The sequence below is a fragment of the Balaenoptera ricei genome, chromosome 7 (assembly GCF_028023285.1).
Source record: "Balaenoptera ricei isolate mBalRic1 chromosome 7, mBalRic1.hap2, whole genome shotgun sequence".
In the NCBI taxonomy this organism is placed as follows: Eukaryota; Metazoa; Chordata; class Mammalia; order Artiodactyla; family Balaenopteridae; genus Balaenoptera; species Balaenoptera ricei.
In genome coordinates this window covers 74725579-74740295 of record NC_082645.1, presented here as the reverse complement: position 1 = coordinate 74740295, position 14717 = coordinate 74725579, and the positions used below count along the sequence as shown (strand labels likewise).

The following is a 14717-nucleotide window of genomic DNA, read 5'->3' as shown; positions in this document are numbered from 1 at the left end:
TGATAATGCTTTCCTAAGCAGCTTTTACAAAACAACCTTGGCATCATGATGCTCTTGGCCTATGGGAAAATCTCAGTGTGGTAAAAACAGAGAGCTTTTCTCCTCTGTGACTGTTGTTTCTCCAGAGCTGGCAGAAAAGAATTGATGTGAATGAATTTCTTTATCTCAGAGCACTTATTTCCCTCTTTCCTCTCCATAGATGTGCTAGAAATGTTACTAACACAGATTAGGCAGTTCAGTGGTTCTCTGTAGTACCTTTGGTTTTTGTGATTGCCTGGTCATTTTCCATTCATCACAGATTTCTATACCCTGCTCTATTCCATACTGGGCCAAGTATCCTTTTGTATTGAGTATCACTCAGGTTCAGCACCTTGGCTAGAGGCCTGGTTGCCTCATTCTTTGTAATCCTCACTTTTTCATGTAGCAGCCTACTTAGTTTCATCAACTGGCCTCTTTCCTGAAATACATATCTATTTATTTAGTTTTTATAATTTACAAATCTTTTATTTAACCATTGTGAAAAGTTACCCTTTTCTTCAGAAATTAATCAAATATAATGATTTTGTTCTTCAGTGAATGTCCTGCTATAATGTTTTCTCAAACATCATTCCTGCCTACCATAACTATATGTCTTTTGCCCCCATCTCCTCATTATCTCTTCAAAAGTCATTGATATTACTGTTTAAATATCTGAATGTTTTATATAGTAAGCTACTGTTAAGGATATAGCTGACATAGAAGAATTACTAAGCTTTTAAAAAATCACCTAAGGAGAAAATTCCGTCTTCATCTATGATGGAGTAACTGGAGCTGAACTTTCTCTCCTAATGTAAATAACTAGAAAACTGGGCAAAATATATGAATCAGCTGTTTACAGACATTGATCAAAAAGGCAGTGTAGGATTGTGATCTCTGAGAGATGGGAAACACGTGAGGTGAACCCTCCAGTCTCCCCAGCAATCTGCATGAAGGCACTTCAGACCACAGTTAAAGGAGGGAGATACCAGCGCAGCATGGTGGTCTCCATGGTGGAGGATGTGGAGATTGGAGACTGGTAGACTGAGGTGGCTGGGTTTTGAGGGACAATACATGAGAGAGAATGGACATATGTAGAGAAAAAGCTAAAAAATCTGGATAAGGGTCCCTTTGAGTTTGTCACTGAATAATAAAACTGCATGCACTTGGTGAAATCCCATGAGTTTGAGAAAGTAATTACAGGGATTTGTAAGTGAAACAATTCCCAGAGCTCCCACATGACTAGGAGAAATTTTAACATTTAATTTAGTACTAGGACTAAATTAGACCTAGAGTAAAAGCTACTTTAACCTTGCCATAGTGAAGCTTAAACCAAGCCTTAAAAGTTCCAGATGATCCACAAGTAACTTAACTACTTGCCAGAAGGCACTTCTCTAATGGAAGATGGTAAAACATTCTTTAACGGAAGACAATAAAATCCAGCAGCCAACAGCATAATATTCAAAAATATCTATAATCCCCCCTGCCCAGAATACTAAACGTTGGAAGAAGCAGCAAACTGTGATCCATAATTAGGAAAAAAGTGCTCAATTCAAACAGAGAAATGACGGAGGTGATGAAATTAGTAGACAAGGACTTTAAAATAGCTATTATAAATATGGTAAAGGATTTAAAGAAAACATGAACATAATAAGGAGAAAATGGAATATATAAAAGAGAACTAAATGGAACTTCTAAACCTGAAAAATTCAGTATATAAAATAAGAAATTTTCCAGATGTACTTAAAGCAGATTAGACATTACAGAAGAAAAGGTCAGTAAACTTAAAGACAGAGCAATAGTAACTGTTCAAGATGAAGGACAGTGAGGATAAAAAAAGGCTAAACAAGCAAACAAAAAAGAATATAGCCCAATAACCCATGACAGGAAATCAAGAAGTCTATCAAAATGTGTAACTGGAGTCCTGGCGGTTGGGGCAGAAGATATGTGAACAAAAAAATGGCAAAGAATTATCCACATTTGATGAAAACTGTAACTCGTAGAACCAAGAACATTGACAAAATCAAAAAAAAAAAAAAGAATAAATACAAAGAAAAAGAAGTCCACACAAATGAATATAATAATCAAATTGCTGAAAATTGTGGATAAAAAGTAAATCGAAAAAAATGAGGAAAATGATACATGAGGAAATGAAGAGCAAAAGAATCCCCAAGTTCCCATAAAGAAACAATTCACAAGAGAAGAAAATGGAACATCTTCTTTAAAGGGCTAAAGGAAAAAATAAATTGCCAATTAGTAATCTAGATCTATTAAAACTACCTTATAATGGAGATAAACACTTTTTCAGATTAACAATATCTGAGAAAATGTATTGCTAGCAGACTTGCACTGTAATAGTAAAGGATTTAAAAGTAAAGCACACAGGAAAGGAGGGGGGAACAGATGAGATTACTGTTGTAAGGTTCTGATACTACAGATGAAAGTGGTATAAATTACTTGAAGCCAAATTGTCATGAATTAAAGATGCATATTAAAATTACATTAAATTTTAATGGTATAATCACTCCAATTAAAAGGTATATAGTAGACAATATAAAAAAATCACGAACTAAGTACATGTTGTCTGCAGGAAAGACGTTTTAAAAATACAGACACAGAGAGGTTAAAAGTGAAAAGATGAAAAAAGATATACCATGCAAGCACAGATCAGAAGAATGATTAGTAAAAGTAGACTATAGGACAAGGAATATCGGCAGGAGAAAGGAAAGATACATTATAGGAATGAGGGCCAATTAATCAAAAAGCCATAATAATCCTCAATGTCTATGTGTATGCCTCAATTACAGAACTGGAAAATTTTCAAAGAAAAAACTGACAGAAGTGAAAGGAGAAATATGATGTATATCTTATATATTAAGCCTTGGGAGCTGAAATTTTGTTTTATTTTGGAGACCTTCGAGAACTATGGCTTGTAAATTACCATACCTGAGAATAAAGTCAAGCCAGATATTTCAGAGAATAGGAACTAAGGATGTGTTTAGTTTGACATGTATGCTCAGCTGTCCTTTTGCATGTAAAGCTGTTTTATCAGTTGTTTCCAAATATGTATAATCTTGCATGATGTATTCACCTATGTAATAATAGAGACATGGTAACAAAGTTAATAAGGTAGAAAAAATTAAAATATAGTTTGTAAAATGGTTTCTAAACACATGGCTTTCAAAATGTCTGTCTTTTGGTTTAGTTGCTTTTTTCCCATAGCCTAAACAAGAACGACATTGTATTTGATTATTATTTTTTGAAAAAATAGGTGTATGTAGTGTGGGAATTAAAGAATTAGATGAAAGAGATCAAATTCCCACTTAGCTTTTTAGCTAGTCAGCCTCTACAGCGACTTTTAAAGGCTCTAGTAGGTATGCTGTTTATATTAATTACTATTTTATTGGTTGGGCTAACTGTGACTTGCGGCTTTTCATGGGGATTTACATGGGAATTTTCTCCACAGGGAATTAAAGAGCATGTAAATACTTTTTCCATTCTCTTTATTTTTAAGTTTATTTTGTGTTTTATTTGTTTGGAATAGTGAAGACTTAGCTAGTAACAAGAATATTCTGTCCATAGAGTCTTTTCCCATCTACTTGGAAAATTTTCTAGGCTGACTTCAACAAATATGAAATATAAAAGTTAGCGTTCAGATTTTACCCTCCCCTTTCCCAACAGAAAACAAAAAGATGAAGAAAGAATAGGGCAAAAAAAAAATTTTTTTTACAATTGTTTAAATGTATCAGGTAATTATGAATTAATTTTGATATTAATTTTAATATTCATAATGAAATATTAAAATGTGAATTCATATACATTGGAGTTCAAGGAATTACTAAAATAAGAATTAGTAAAACATACTCTCATTATTCCTTAAGACATCATTAGTAAGTGTTATGTTCTGCATAAATCTAGGAAAATATGATAACTTGGATAATTTGCTGTAAACCTTATCTATCTTTTCAGACTGTAATTGGCATAAAAATAAATTAAATAGGGTATCCATGATTGTTATTTTCAGAATCCTCAAAGATAATCATTGGTAATTTAAATACATCTAAAATTCGAATGTGCTAAAATACATTATTTGAGTTAGTTTGCATGTATACCAGGTGAACTACTCTGATTTGGGATGAAACCAGAAAGGAACAAGTTCTCTCTTTTAATATTGCATGAATATTGAAATCAAGCATCTCTAGGTTCCTGTTCTGTGGCTATTGTCAGTAGGTAAAACAGAGCAAAAATGATTACTCAGCACTCTAGTCTTATATACTGTTTATATGTATATATTCTTTCCCTGCCTTCATAAATTAAAAATGTAACATAATAATTGTACATTAAAATATTTTAATGTAAGCTTATTATGACAATCCACCATCTAAAAACATTAATGGGGGTTGGTTATTTACAATAAAAAAAAATCAGGTTTTCTTAACATTTAAAATACAATTAGAATTCCACACATACACACACATACATCTTTTTAAAAAGACTGTTGAATAAAACATAGTAAAGTTCAAAAGGGAGATGAACCACATCACCTTATCATTCATAGACATTTTACTCTCCAAAGAATAACCTGATTGATCACTGGGTGAAAGGGGCATTTAAGCCAACTCGTACTCATATTCTCTCTCTTGCCTCTCTCTCTCTCCCTCCCTTTATGTCTCTCTGGCCATACAACTAACAATAAGCTGCCTTGAACAAAGCTTTTTTCTGTAAAACAAATGATTATACAACAAATCAAATATCACTTAGTTTTCCTAATGTTTACGTAAACAAATCAAAATTTTACATAATATATCAATTTGAATTTCATTATCTTTTAAATTAGAATTTAGAATCCATACTTGAAATACCATGGGTCAAAGACAAGTAGCATTCTAGTTCTTAAGTGGAGTAATTCCAATAATTCTATGAGATTAAACCAAAAAATACATCACAGATACCATTTGCTTCATTTCTCCTCTGTAATTGGAAATAATAATGACATTTGTAATTGGATTAAGATAATGAAGCAGAAGAAGGAATGGAGGAAGGAGGTAATTCTGGTTCCTTTCACCCCTACTCCCATTCCTCTACAGAAATGATCTGTTTTTATAGGCAAAATAGGCTGTTTGAATTACTTTCACATTTCACATTATTTTAATAAATAACTATTTTAATCATAGATATTTTGAATAGCAAACTTAGTTCACCATGAATTATTATTTTTGTAAATGTGTTAGAAAGTTTTAAAATAGTTTTTGAGACATTATTATCTTAAAATGTAGGTGACTTCATGGTTATACTGTAATAATTTAATTTAATCTTTAGAGAAAATAAGAAATTTATTTATTGACATTCTGTATAAGAATAACTTTAATAGTAATAAACATATCACCCTAGTTTGTTAAATTGAAAGTCATAACATTATATTATAAATTGTGGTAATTGATACATATACACTGTTTTTCTTGCAGATTATCCAAAGAAAACTAGAAGGACAAAGACAACATTGCAAAAAGGTGAATGTTCATTTGTATGCTCCTTAGTAGCATTTACATAAGGCACTTGGCAATTCAATTCTTAGCTTTCCCTGCTATGAGATTCATCATAAATCCATGTTATCTTTGAAATGGTGTTTTGTTTCAGTGGATATAAGGAAAAAGTAGAAATAACATACATGATATTTGGTAAAGGAAGACTTCAAACACTGTGTTTACTCATTCTAACACAGTGTGATATCTGGTATTAGATCAGTGACAATCCACAGCCATGCACATGCTATTTTAACATCCCCCAAATAGCGATTTAGATGTTGCTGTTCTTACTTTAGTTCTCAGATCTCTAATCCTTTCATAATCTCAGCATTATGTGGCTTTAGCAAGTTTCATCCAGTATTACCCTGAATGTATATATGCCTTTGAGTTGTCAACAGTCTGTATGCAAAAATAAGTGGAGATATTTAACAATAAATAATTGCTTTTGTCAACATTATGTAGCATTTGCATATTTTTGATTTTGTGATTTAAATTATTTATAGTTTTTAACTAAAAATAATTACTTTTTGGTGAATATATTATATCAGTACAAGAAAAATGTTACAAGAGATGAAGAAAGACATGCTCCTTTTAATAAAGGTCTAGAAGCTGACTTTGCTCAATTACCATTCACAGCATTTACATTTAAATGAGAAAATATTGAACAAAAAGATCAAATTATTTAACTCAGGACATGAAAAAGCTACATAATTCAAAGTGAATTTTAGTTTTACTAACTTTGATTTAATTGTGTGGGAAAGAGCTGAAAAATTCTATAACTTACTGATAAGCTTAAGACAATCTACTGTCCAGAATTTCAATCAAAATTTATAAAATAAATTCAGCAAAGTTTGTACAAACAACATAAGTAAATGTATTTATTTACAAGTTTTAAAATAACTTTCTATAAATATTGAATTAATTTTTACAAAAGTGTTCAATACTTCAATTAAATGAAATTCTTCTTATCTGTAACATCAAAGAATACAGCATATTTATAAACAGGGGTTTTTTTGTCCATCAAGTAAAAGATGGTATCTTCAACATTTAAACATTAGTATATTTTTTTCAAAAATGTAGATTTAGGAAGAAATTATATGCAGGGGAAATTTACTGGAAAATTATGCTACTTAATTTATATTTAATGATTCAGAATTGAAACATTATTTGATATTATATATGAAAGTTAGAGAATAAAGCTATGGATACTATTCATATGTGTAAAAAATGTTCAGATGCTAAAACCAATCCATAAGGAAGGCCTTTAAGCATATTGATTTGAAGTCAACTTTGTGATATGCTTCCTAACATCACATCAGAACAGTTATAAAGACAATGGGGATTCTTTACAACCCTGTTGGGAGAAAGTTTTGTTTAAGACAATTGCCAAGTATGCAGCCTCAAACAAAAGTTAGTGGTGAAAATCATGTGGTTTGTGGAAGTTGGCATATAGCTTAAAGCCTGCATTCTGGGTTTTAACTGAGCATCAATTTAGAGCAAGGATTGTGTATGCAGATTCAACACGAACGTTAAAACTTTATTTATCTGAGGAATATTGGGAATGAATTTCTTAATTTGTGACCGTAGATATTTTAAACTCTAGGCCTAAGCAGAATTATTTTACAAGTATGCAATTTCAACTCCTAAAATAAATGTATGTCCTAGAATGGGGCCTCATATAAATATGGCAACTTTCAGTTGTATAATTCCTTAATCATATTTTCAGAATAATTTGTTACTGTTTTCTCTTCTTTGTATGCAATATTTTTTACCTACCCCCTTTTGTTAAACATAGAATTCTTATATTATTTGTTAATATGATTTAAAATTTCATAAATACATACTAAGACCTAAACAAATCAAATTAGTGATCAAATGTATTTTTCTTTCTCTTGTAATACAGTATATTTTAAAACTTTTTTAAAACAGCTTTATTGAGATATAATTCACATGCTAAACAGTTCAGCCATTTAAAGTGCACAATTTAATAATTTTAGTATATTTTGTGTTGTGCAACCATCAGCATAATCAATTTTAGAACATTTTTATCACCCCCCCCAAAAAAAAACCCTCTGTAATCACTAACAGACACTGCCCCATTTCCTTTGGCTCCCCCAGCCCAAGGCAACCATTAATCCACTTTCTGCATCTATAGATTGGCCTATTCTGGATGTTTCATAAAAATGAAATCATATAATATATGGATATATGGATATATATGGATAATATATGGATTTTTGTGTCTGACTCATTTCACTCAGCATAATGTTGTCAAGGTTCATCCATGTCGTAGCAGATCTCAGTACTTCATTCCTTTTTATGACAGGATAATATTCCATTATATGGATAGACCACATTTTGTTTATCCATTTATCAGATGATAGACATTTGGGTTGTTTCCACCTTTTGGCATTTGGGAATAATGTTGCTAGGTACATTAGGGTTCAAGTTTGTTTATTTATTTATTTATTTATTTATTTATTTATTTATTTATTTATTTATTTATTTATGGCTGTGTTGGGTCTTCGTTTGTGTGCGAGGGCTTTCTCTAGTTGTGGCAAGCGGGGGCCACTCTTCATCGCGGTGCGCGGGCCTCTCACTATCGCGGCCTCTCCTGTTGCGGAGCACAGGCTCCAGACGCGCAGGCTCAGCAGTTGTGGCTCACGGGCTTAGCTGCTCCGCGGCACGTGGGATCTTCCCAGACCAGGGCTTGAACCCGCGTCCCCTGCATTGGCAGGCAGACTCCCAACCACTGCGCCACCAGGGAAGCCCAGGGTTCAAGTTTTTGTGTGCACATGTGATTTCATTTCTCTTGGCCTAGACACCTAGGCCTCGGTGTGGTTCTAATAGGCATTCCTTTTAATTTTGAGTGAAGTTGAACATCTTCATGAATTGCCTATTTAAATCCATTGCTTATTTTGCTGTTGGGTTGTTTGAATGTTTCCTATTTGTGATATTGTGATTTATAATAAAGATATAGTTGGTCTTCCTCCTGTTGTTCCTGGCACAGAGCCCCAAAAACCCTTGGAATTTCCTGACTTGAGCCTTAAAGGTGTCTTTTGTTATGTTAATGATGTGACTTCCGGGACAGCTCCTAAGTTGGGGGGGGGGGCCGTGCTGGTTGCCAGGGGAGCCAACCCCTTGATAAGAGGGTTGGAACTTTCAATCCCAGCCCCCCTCCACCACCTCGGGGGAGGGGAGAGGGGCTGGAGGTTGCGTTCAATCACCAATGGCCAATGATTTAATTATTCATGACTGTGTAATGAAGCCTCCATAAAAACACAAAAGGACGGAGTTCAGGGAACTTCCGGGTTGTTGAACTTGGGGAGATTCGGGAAGAGTGGATGCCTGGAGAGGGAAGCTCCGCCCCTTCCCACATACCTTGCCCTGTGCATCTCCTCCACCTTGCTGTTCCTGAATTATATCCTTTTGTAATAAACTGGTGATCTAGTAAGAAAACTTTTCTGGAGTTCCGTGAGCCAAATTAATCAAACCCAAAGAGGGGTGTGTGGAACCTCAGATTTATGGCCTTGTTGGTCAGAAGCCTGGGGGGCAGGGTGCACCTGAACTTTTTTTTTTTTAACATCTTTATTGGAGTATAATTGCTTTACAATGTTGTGTTAGTTTCTGCTGTATCACAAAGTGAATCAGCTATAGATATACATATATCCCCATATCTCCTCCCTCTTGCGTCTCCCTCCCACCCTCCCTATCCCACCCCTCTAGGTGGTCACAAAGCACTGAGCTGATCTCCCTGTGCTATGCAGCTGCTTCCCACTAGCTATCTATTTTACATTTGGTAGTGTATATATGTCCATGCCACTCTCTCACTTTGTCCCAGGTTACCCTTCCCCCTCCCCGTGTCCTCAAGTCCATTCTCTATGACTGTGTCTTTACTCCTGTCCTGCCCCTAGGTTCTTCAGAACCATTTTTTTTTTTTTATAGATTCCATATATATGTGTTAGCATACAGTATTTGTTTTTCTCTTTCTGACTTACTTCACTCTGTATGACAGACTCCAGGTCCATCCACCTCACTACAAATAACTCAATCTCTTTCCTTTTTATGGCTGAGTAATATTACATCGTATATATGTGCCACATCTCCTTTACCAATTCATCTGTTGATGGACACTTAGGTTGCTTCCATGTCCTGCCTATTGTAAATAGTGCTGCAGTGAACATTGTTGTACATGACTCTTTTTGAATTATGGTTTCTCAGGGTATATGTCCAGTAGTGGATTGCTGGGTCATATGGTAGTTCTATTTTTAGTTTTTTAAGGAACCTCCATACTGTTCTCCATAGTGGCTGTATCAATTTACATTCCCACCAACAGTGCAAGAGGGTTCCCTTCTCTCCACACCCTCTCCAGCATTTATTGTTTCTAGATTTTTTGATGATGGCCATTCTGACCAGTGTGAGGTGATACCTCATAGTAGTTTTGATTTGCATTTCTCTAATGATTAGTGATGTTGAGCTTCCTTTCATGTGTTTGTTGGCAATCTGTATATCTTTTTTGGAGAAATGTCTATTTAGGTCTTCTACCCATTTTTGCATTGGGTTGTTTGCTTTTTGATACTGAGCATGAGCTGCATGAGCTGCTTATATATTTTAGAGATTAATCCTTTGTCAGTTGCTTCATTTGCAAATATTTTCTCCCATTCTGAGGGTTGTCTTTTGGTCTTGTTTATGGTTTCCTTTGCTGTGCAAAAGCTTTTAAGTTTCATTAGGTCCCATTTGTTTATTTGTGTTTTTATTTCCATTTCTCTAGGAGGTGGGTCAAAAAGGATCTTGCTGTGATTTATGTCATAGAGTGTTCTGCCTATGTTTTCCTCTAAGAGTTTTATAGTGTCTGGCCTTACATTTAGGTCCTTAATCCATTTGAAGTTTATTTTTGTGTGTGGTGTTTAGGGAGTGTTCTAATTTCATTCTTTTACATGTAGCTGTCCAGTTTTCCCTGCACCACTTATTGAAGAGGCTGTTTTTTCTCCATTGTATATTCTTGCCTCCTTTATCAAAGATAAGGTGTATTATAAAAATATAAAGAAGTAGGATTTTTCCTTGTCCCATATATTAAACTTAACCACAAATTGTTACCATGGGAATAATAGTAACATTCACCTTAAGAAGCAAGAGGCAGTAAACAATGAACAAAATAACTTTCAAATTGGTACTTTGAGAAGTCATAGAAAATAGATATTTTACTCTATATTAAAATAGGATGTTTTATTTAATAAAACAATTTTTTCATAGGGGATTGGTTTTTCTACTCTTGCAGAAATCATTAACATTATTAAATGCATACTGTTTTTATAATAAAACACTCATGAATATTGCTTCCCTGAGATAAATGCAAGATGCTTTAAGATGTGAAATGATGTTACTGTTCATTTTTGCCACTATGGTAATATATAGTTGCAGGGGAAAAAAAAATGGGGAAATTGGAGCTTTGCCCTAAAAAATTCAAGCCCAATATATCTTGCAATCATCATAATTTTGAAAATAATTTATTGCTTTTCTTTACAGAGTATGCATGTAAACAAGGCTTGTAATGTAGATCACAGTGGTACAACTTTTGTGACAGCTATGTTTAGCCTGGTTTGGAGCACTATCAAAGAATGGGTATTAGACTTTTTCAAAAGCCTCTCCAATCCCTGAACATGTATTTCCTGTCTGCCTCTGCACTATTGGAGTCATTCCAATGCCTGGAAGAAAAATAAGAGACACAGTGGTGGAGGATGTCATACCTAATACAGATATTAATTTCAGCATAAGAATTCAGGAACTTCTAAGTATAGCCATGAAAGCTTCCATACCCCTCAAAGCTTCTCCATTTTTTAAAAATTGAAACCATTCTAATGAAGCAACAAAGTATACTTAAATGAGACTGCACACCTGAAAAATAAGAAATATTTTTAGATCTTTCCTAAATGTTGATACACATAAGCTTAATAAAAATAATTAAACCAAATTTTTGCCATAATATTTTGGACTTCCAAACCAAGGGTAAAAAAACCCAATATCTTTTATTCTCCCAGTTCATGAAAGAGCTGATAGTTAATGCCCTACTAATTTACTATGAGAAATTTAGAATTTGAAATTCCAATAGACACAATGTATGACAACAGTTGTAACTCCCTTATTCTAAATGTCACAGTAGATATAGTATAGTTGTGGATAAAGTTATATTTTACCTTTTATCTTTATCTTTTCATATTTACTCCTTAAATAACTTCAACTTAACCATTTATATTTTTAATTAACATAATTAAGTTATTCACAAAAAGGAATATTGCTTTCTGACATTTTTATAATTTCTAGAAAAGCCAGATTTCTGCTTTTTGGAAGAAGATGCTGGAATCTGTCGAGGCTATATTACTAGGTATTTTTATAACAATCAATCAAAGCAGTGTGAACGCTTCAAGTATGGTGGGTGCCTTGGCAATCTCAACAACTTTGAATCACTGGAAGAATGCAAGGACACCTGTGAGGACACATGTACGTTCATTTCTCATCTCCTTTTACTTCATTTTATAGGCATTCTTTTTAAAATAAGGCATCCTAGAGGATGTTCAGGCTTACCCAGATTTTGTTGCAGCCATGCAAATGAAGATCCACTGTAGTCACTCTTAATCTGATAGAAATTAGTCACCATGTTAGTTTATTTAAGAAACAGAGAATTAAGAAATTTATAGTGGAAATTATTTCCATAGAAATTGTCTTTAGGTTACATTATTTAATTTTCCTTTCTGAGAATACTGTAGTACAATTTAGGCACAAGAGTAGGACTGCTGAAATCCCTTAGGCTTATAACAATTTGAGAGCACGTGGTTCTTTGGAAACTACCACCTAAAATCAGTCAGTTTTATCTGACCCTAAAATTAATTAAAGGAGTGACTTAAACATTAATTGTTACCTTTTTTGTTTTGACAAAGAACTTTGACAAAGTTACTCGTGGAAATATTATCGTATAAGATATATATATAAAGATATAAAGATATATAAAGATATATATATCTTATATATATAAGAGATATAAAGATATATAAAGATTCACTGTTCACTAATTTAACATACCAATGTGAATAAAATTTCTAGACATCTACTTTTCTTAACACAACTTCTGTGCTTTGCTTTATGTGTACAATTATGAGCTTGTGAAAATGTCTTCTATTTTAATTGGCTGTATTTTTTTCCAGTGAATGATTTCCAGGTGGATGATTATAGAACCCAGCTTGGTGCTGTGAATAACGACTCCTTGACTCCCCAGCCTACCAAGGTTCCCAGCTTCTTCGGTAAGACTCTCTTTTATTTTAATTGCTGCCAGAAAAATTTTATCATGGTTACAATAGAAATAGAATGTATATGAGAACTATGCTTTTTAGAAAATTATACTTCTTTTGTTATTTAATAATAGGTGTGTTGAAATACTGAGATTCAAAATTGCTTAAGACCTTTTGTCCCAGAAAAGTGATAATTTTCCTAATCTATTTTAAAGTATGCTTTGTAGTAGGCTTTTGATTACATATCCCATGAAAACTTTTACATGATATTTAACTCTGCACCAAATTTATCTTATAAAATAATGCTAGGAATTATCAACCTCAGTATCTAATTGTAAATCATTGTAATGGCAGCAGTGTGTCAAAAGCAACCTAAAGTGCTGTTAAATTGAGCATAGCATTGGAGAAGGTCTCTGGTGTTAGTCACAGGACAGATTAGGCATTCGGTGACTAACCATCCGTGTGCCTATGTCATTTCTGAGAGAATTTTCTTTTGGATGTATGCAGAACACTTTTCTGGACTCTGTCCTGTCATCATATTTGTCAAATTTAAACAAACATATAGGAAACATGCTCACAACAATGCAGAGCTGGGAAAATAGTGAAAATACTGGAAAACATAACCAGACACCACAGATATCTAGACAGAAACAACCTAAAAAGTAGAAAGTTAATGGGATGAATGTAAGGTTCTTTCTAAATTTAAAAAATCACTAGTGCTTATTCAGAAATTGGAGATTTTGCTTAGAAGCAGTCCGTGTAAGTGTTAAACGTAAAGTTGGCATGTGTTGAGAGTTCTGTGGCTATTAAAATTGCAGCCTTAGGGTAAAAAGAGACATAGTGTCTGGGGCACAGGTTCTCTGCCCCAGCCATGTGTCAGAATTGGATGGGGTTCAGAACCAGAATGTCTTTGAGCATCTTTCTTTACAAAAAACAAACAAGCAAGCAAAACTTCTGCCCAGATGGATTTAAGGGACTGCAAATGTTGACTGTGATTTATCTAGAATGAGGAATATAGTCTTACATTGACCTGATGATGTCTGTGGACTTGCTTCAGCCCTGAATGCCATACCTTAGAAGTCACTGGACTGAGACTTAGAAGGACTGGAAAGTGTAAGGAGATGTGAGATCTAAGAGAGAGCATTATATATACTCTCAGTACTTGAAACACTGTCATGTGAAAGGAAAATTAAATTCTGTACATGCCTCACTCAATCTTCTCCATTTCAGTCTTCCCTGTCCACATCCCCCTGTTCCTTATCTCCCTCAACCCAGCCTAAGAATCAGAATTAATGAATGAAATCTGAAGTACAAATTTCTTTCTGTAAAGTGTTTATTTTTAATGTGAGGTCTTCAAAAATGAATGAGTGCTTCAGTGACTAAATTCCCCAAATTGTAGGCATTCAAATAGTGTTCCAATAGTACTTGCAGTGTCATAAAGAGCATGCAAAATTTCAGCGGGAGTTGGTATATTCAAAATGCCTTCAGGTCTTTAGATTTTATAATTAGAGCAGTGAAGTATTACATCTGTCACTGCTTGCAATTATATAAATACATTTTATAATAATTTAAGAAAATACAGTTCTATGTTTATGTAAAAACTTGTTCAAGGTTTTAGCAAATGTGTAATGTTCTCTGTGGATATTAGGTTCTTTTGAAAAGATGTAAATCCTTTAAGGTTTTGATGCAGTGTACAGGAATAAGAACATGCCCCACAATACAAATAGAATAGCATTCATTTAAAATTCTTTGTATTAAAAATAATCCTTAGGTATTTGAATATTCCAAAAATATAGCTAGATTGTGTTATTGTTATTAAGTGAAATATTTATAAATATAATTTTAATGTTTCTCTTTCTGATGATAATAGAAAAACATTTTAGAAATTTTGTTC

The 14717-nt window shown here is 33.5% G+C and overlaps 1 protein-coding gene across 4 annotated transcripts in view; it reads left to right on the top strand.

Annotated features, from left to right (window-relative positions):
* The window catches only part of TFPI (tissue factor pathway inhibitor), a 104059-nt gene that overhangs the window by 71866 nt on the left and 17476 nt on the right, over positions 1-14717 (top strand). For all 4 annotated transcript variants that reach the window (XM_059928317.1, XM_059928316.1, XM_059928319.1 and 1 more), the window contains exons 4-6: positions 5481-5525; positions 11862-12038; positions 12740-12835. In XM_059928317.1, the coding sequence (XP_059784300.1) occupies positions 5481-5525; positions 11862-12038; positions 12740-12835 (318 nt within the window). The remainder of the gene's footprint in view (positions 1-5480; positions 5526-11861; positions 12039-12739; positions 12836-14717) is intronic.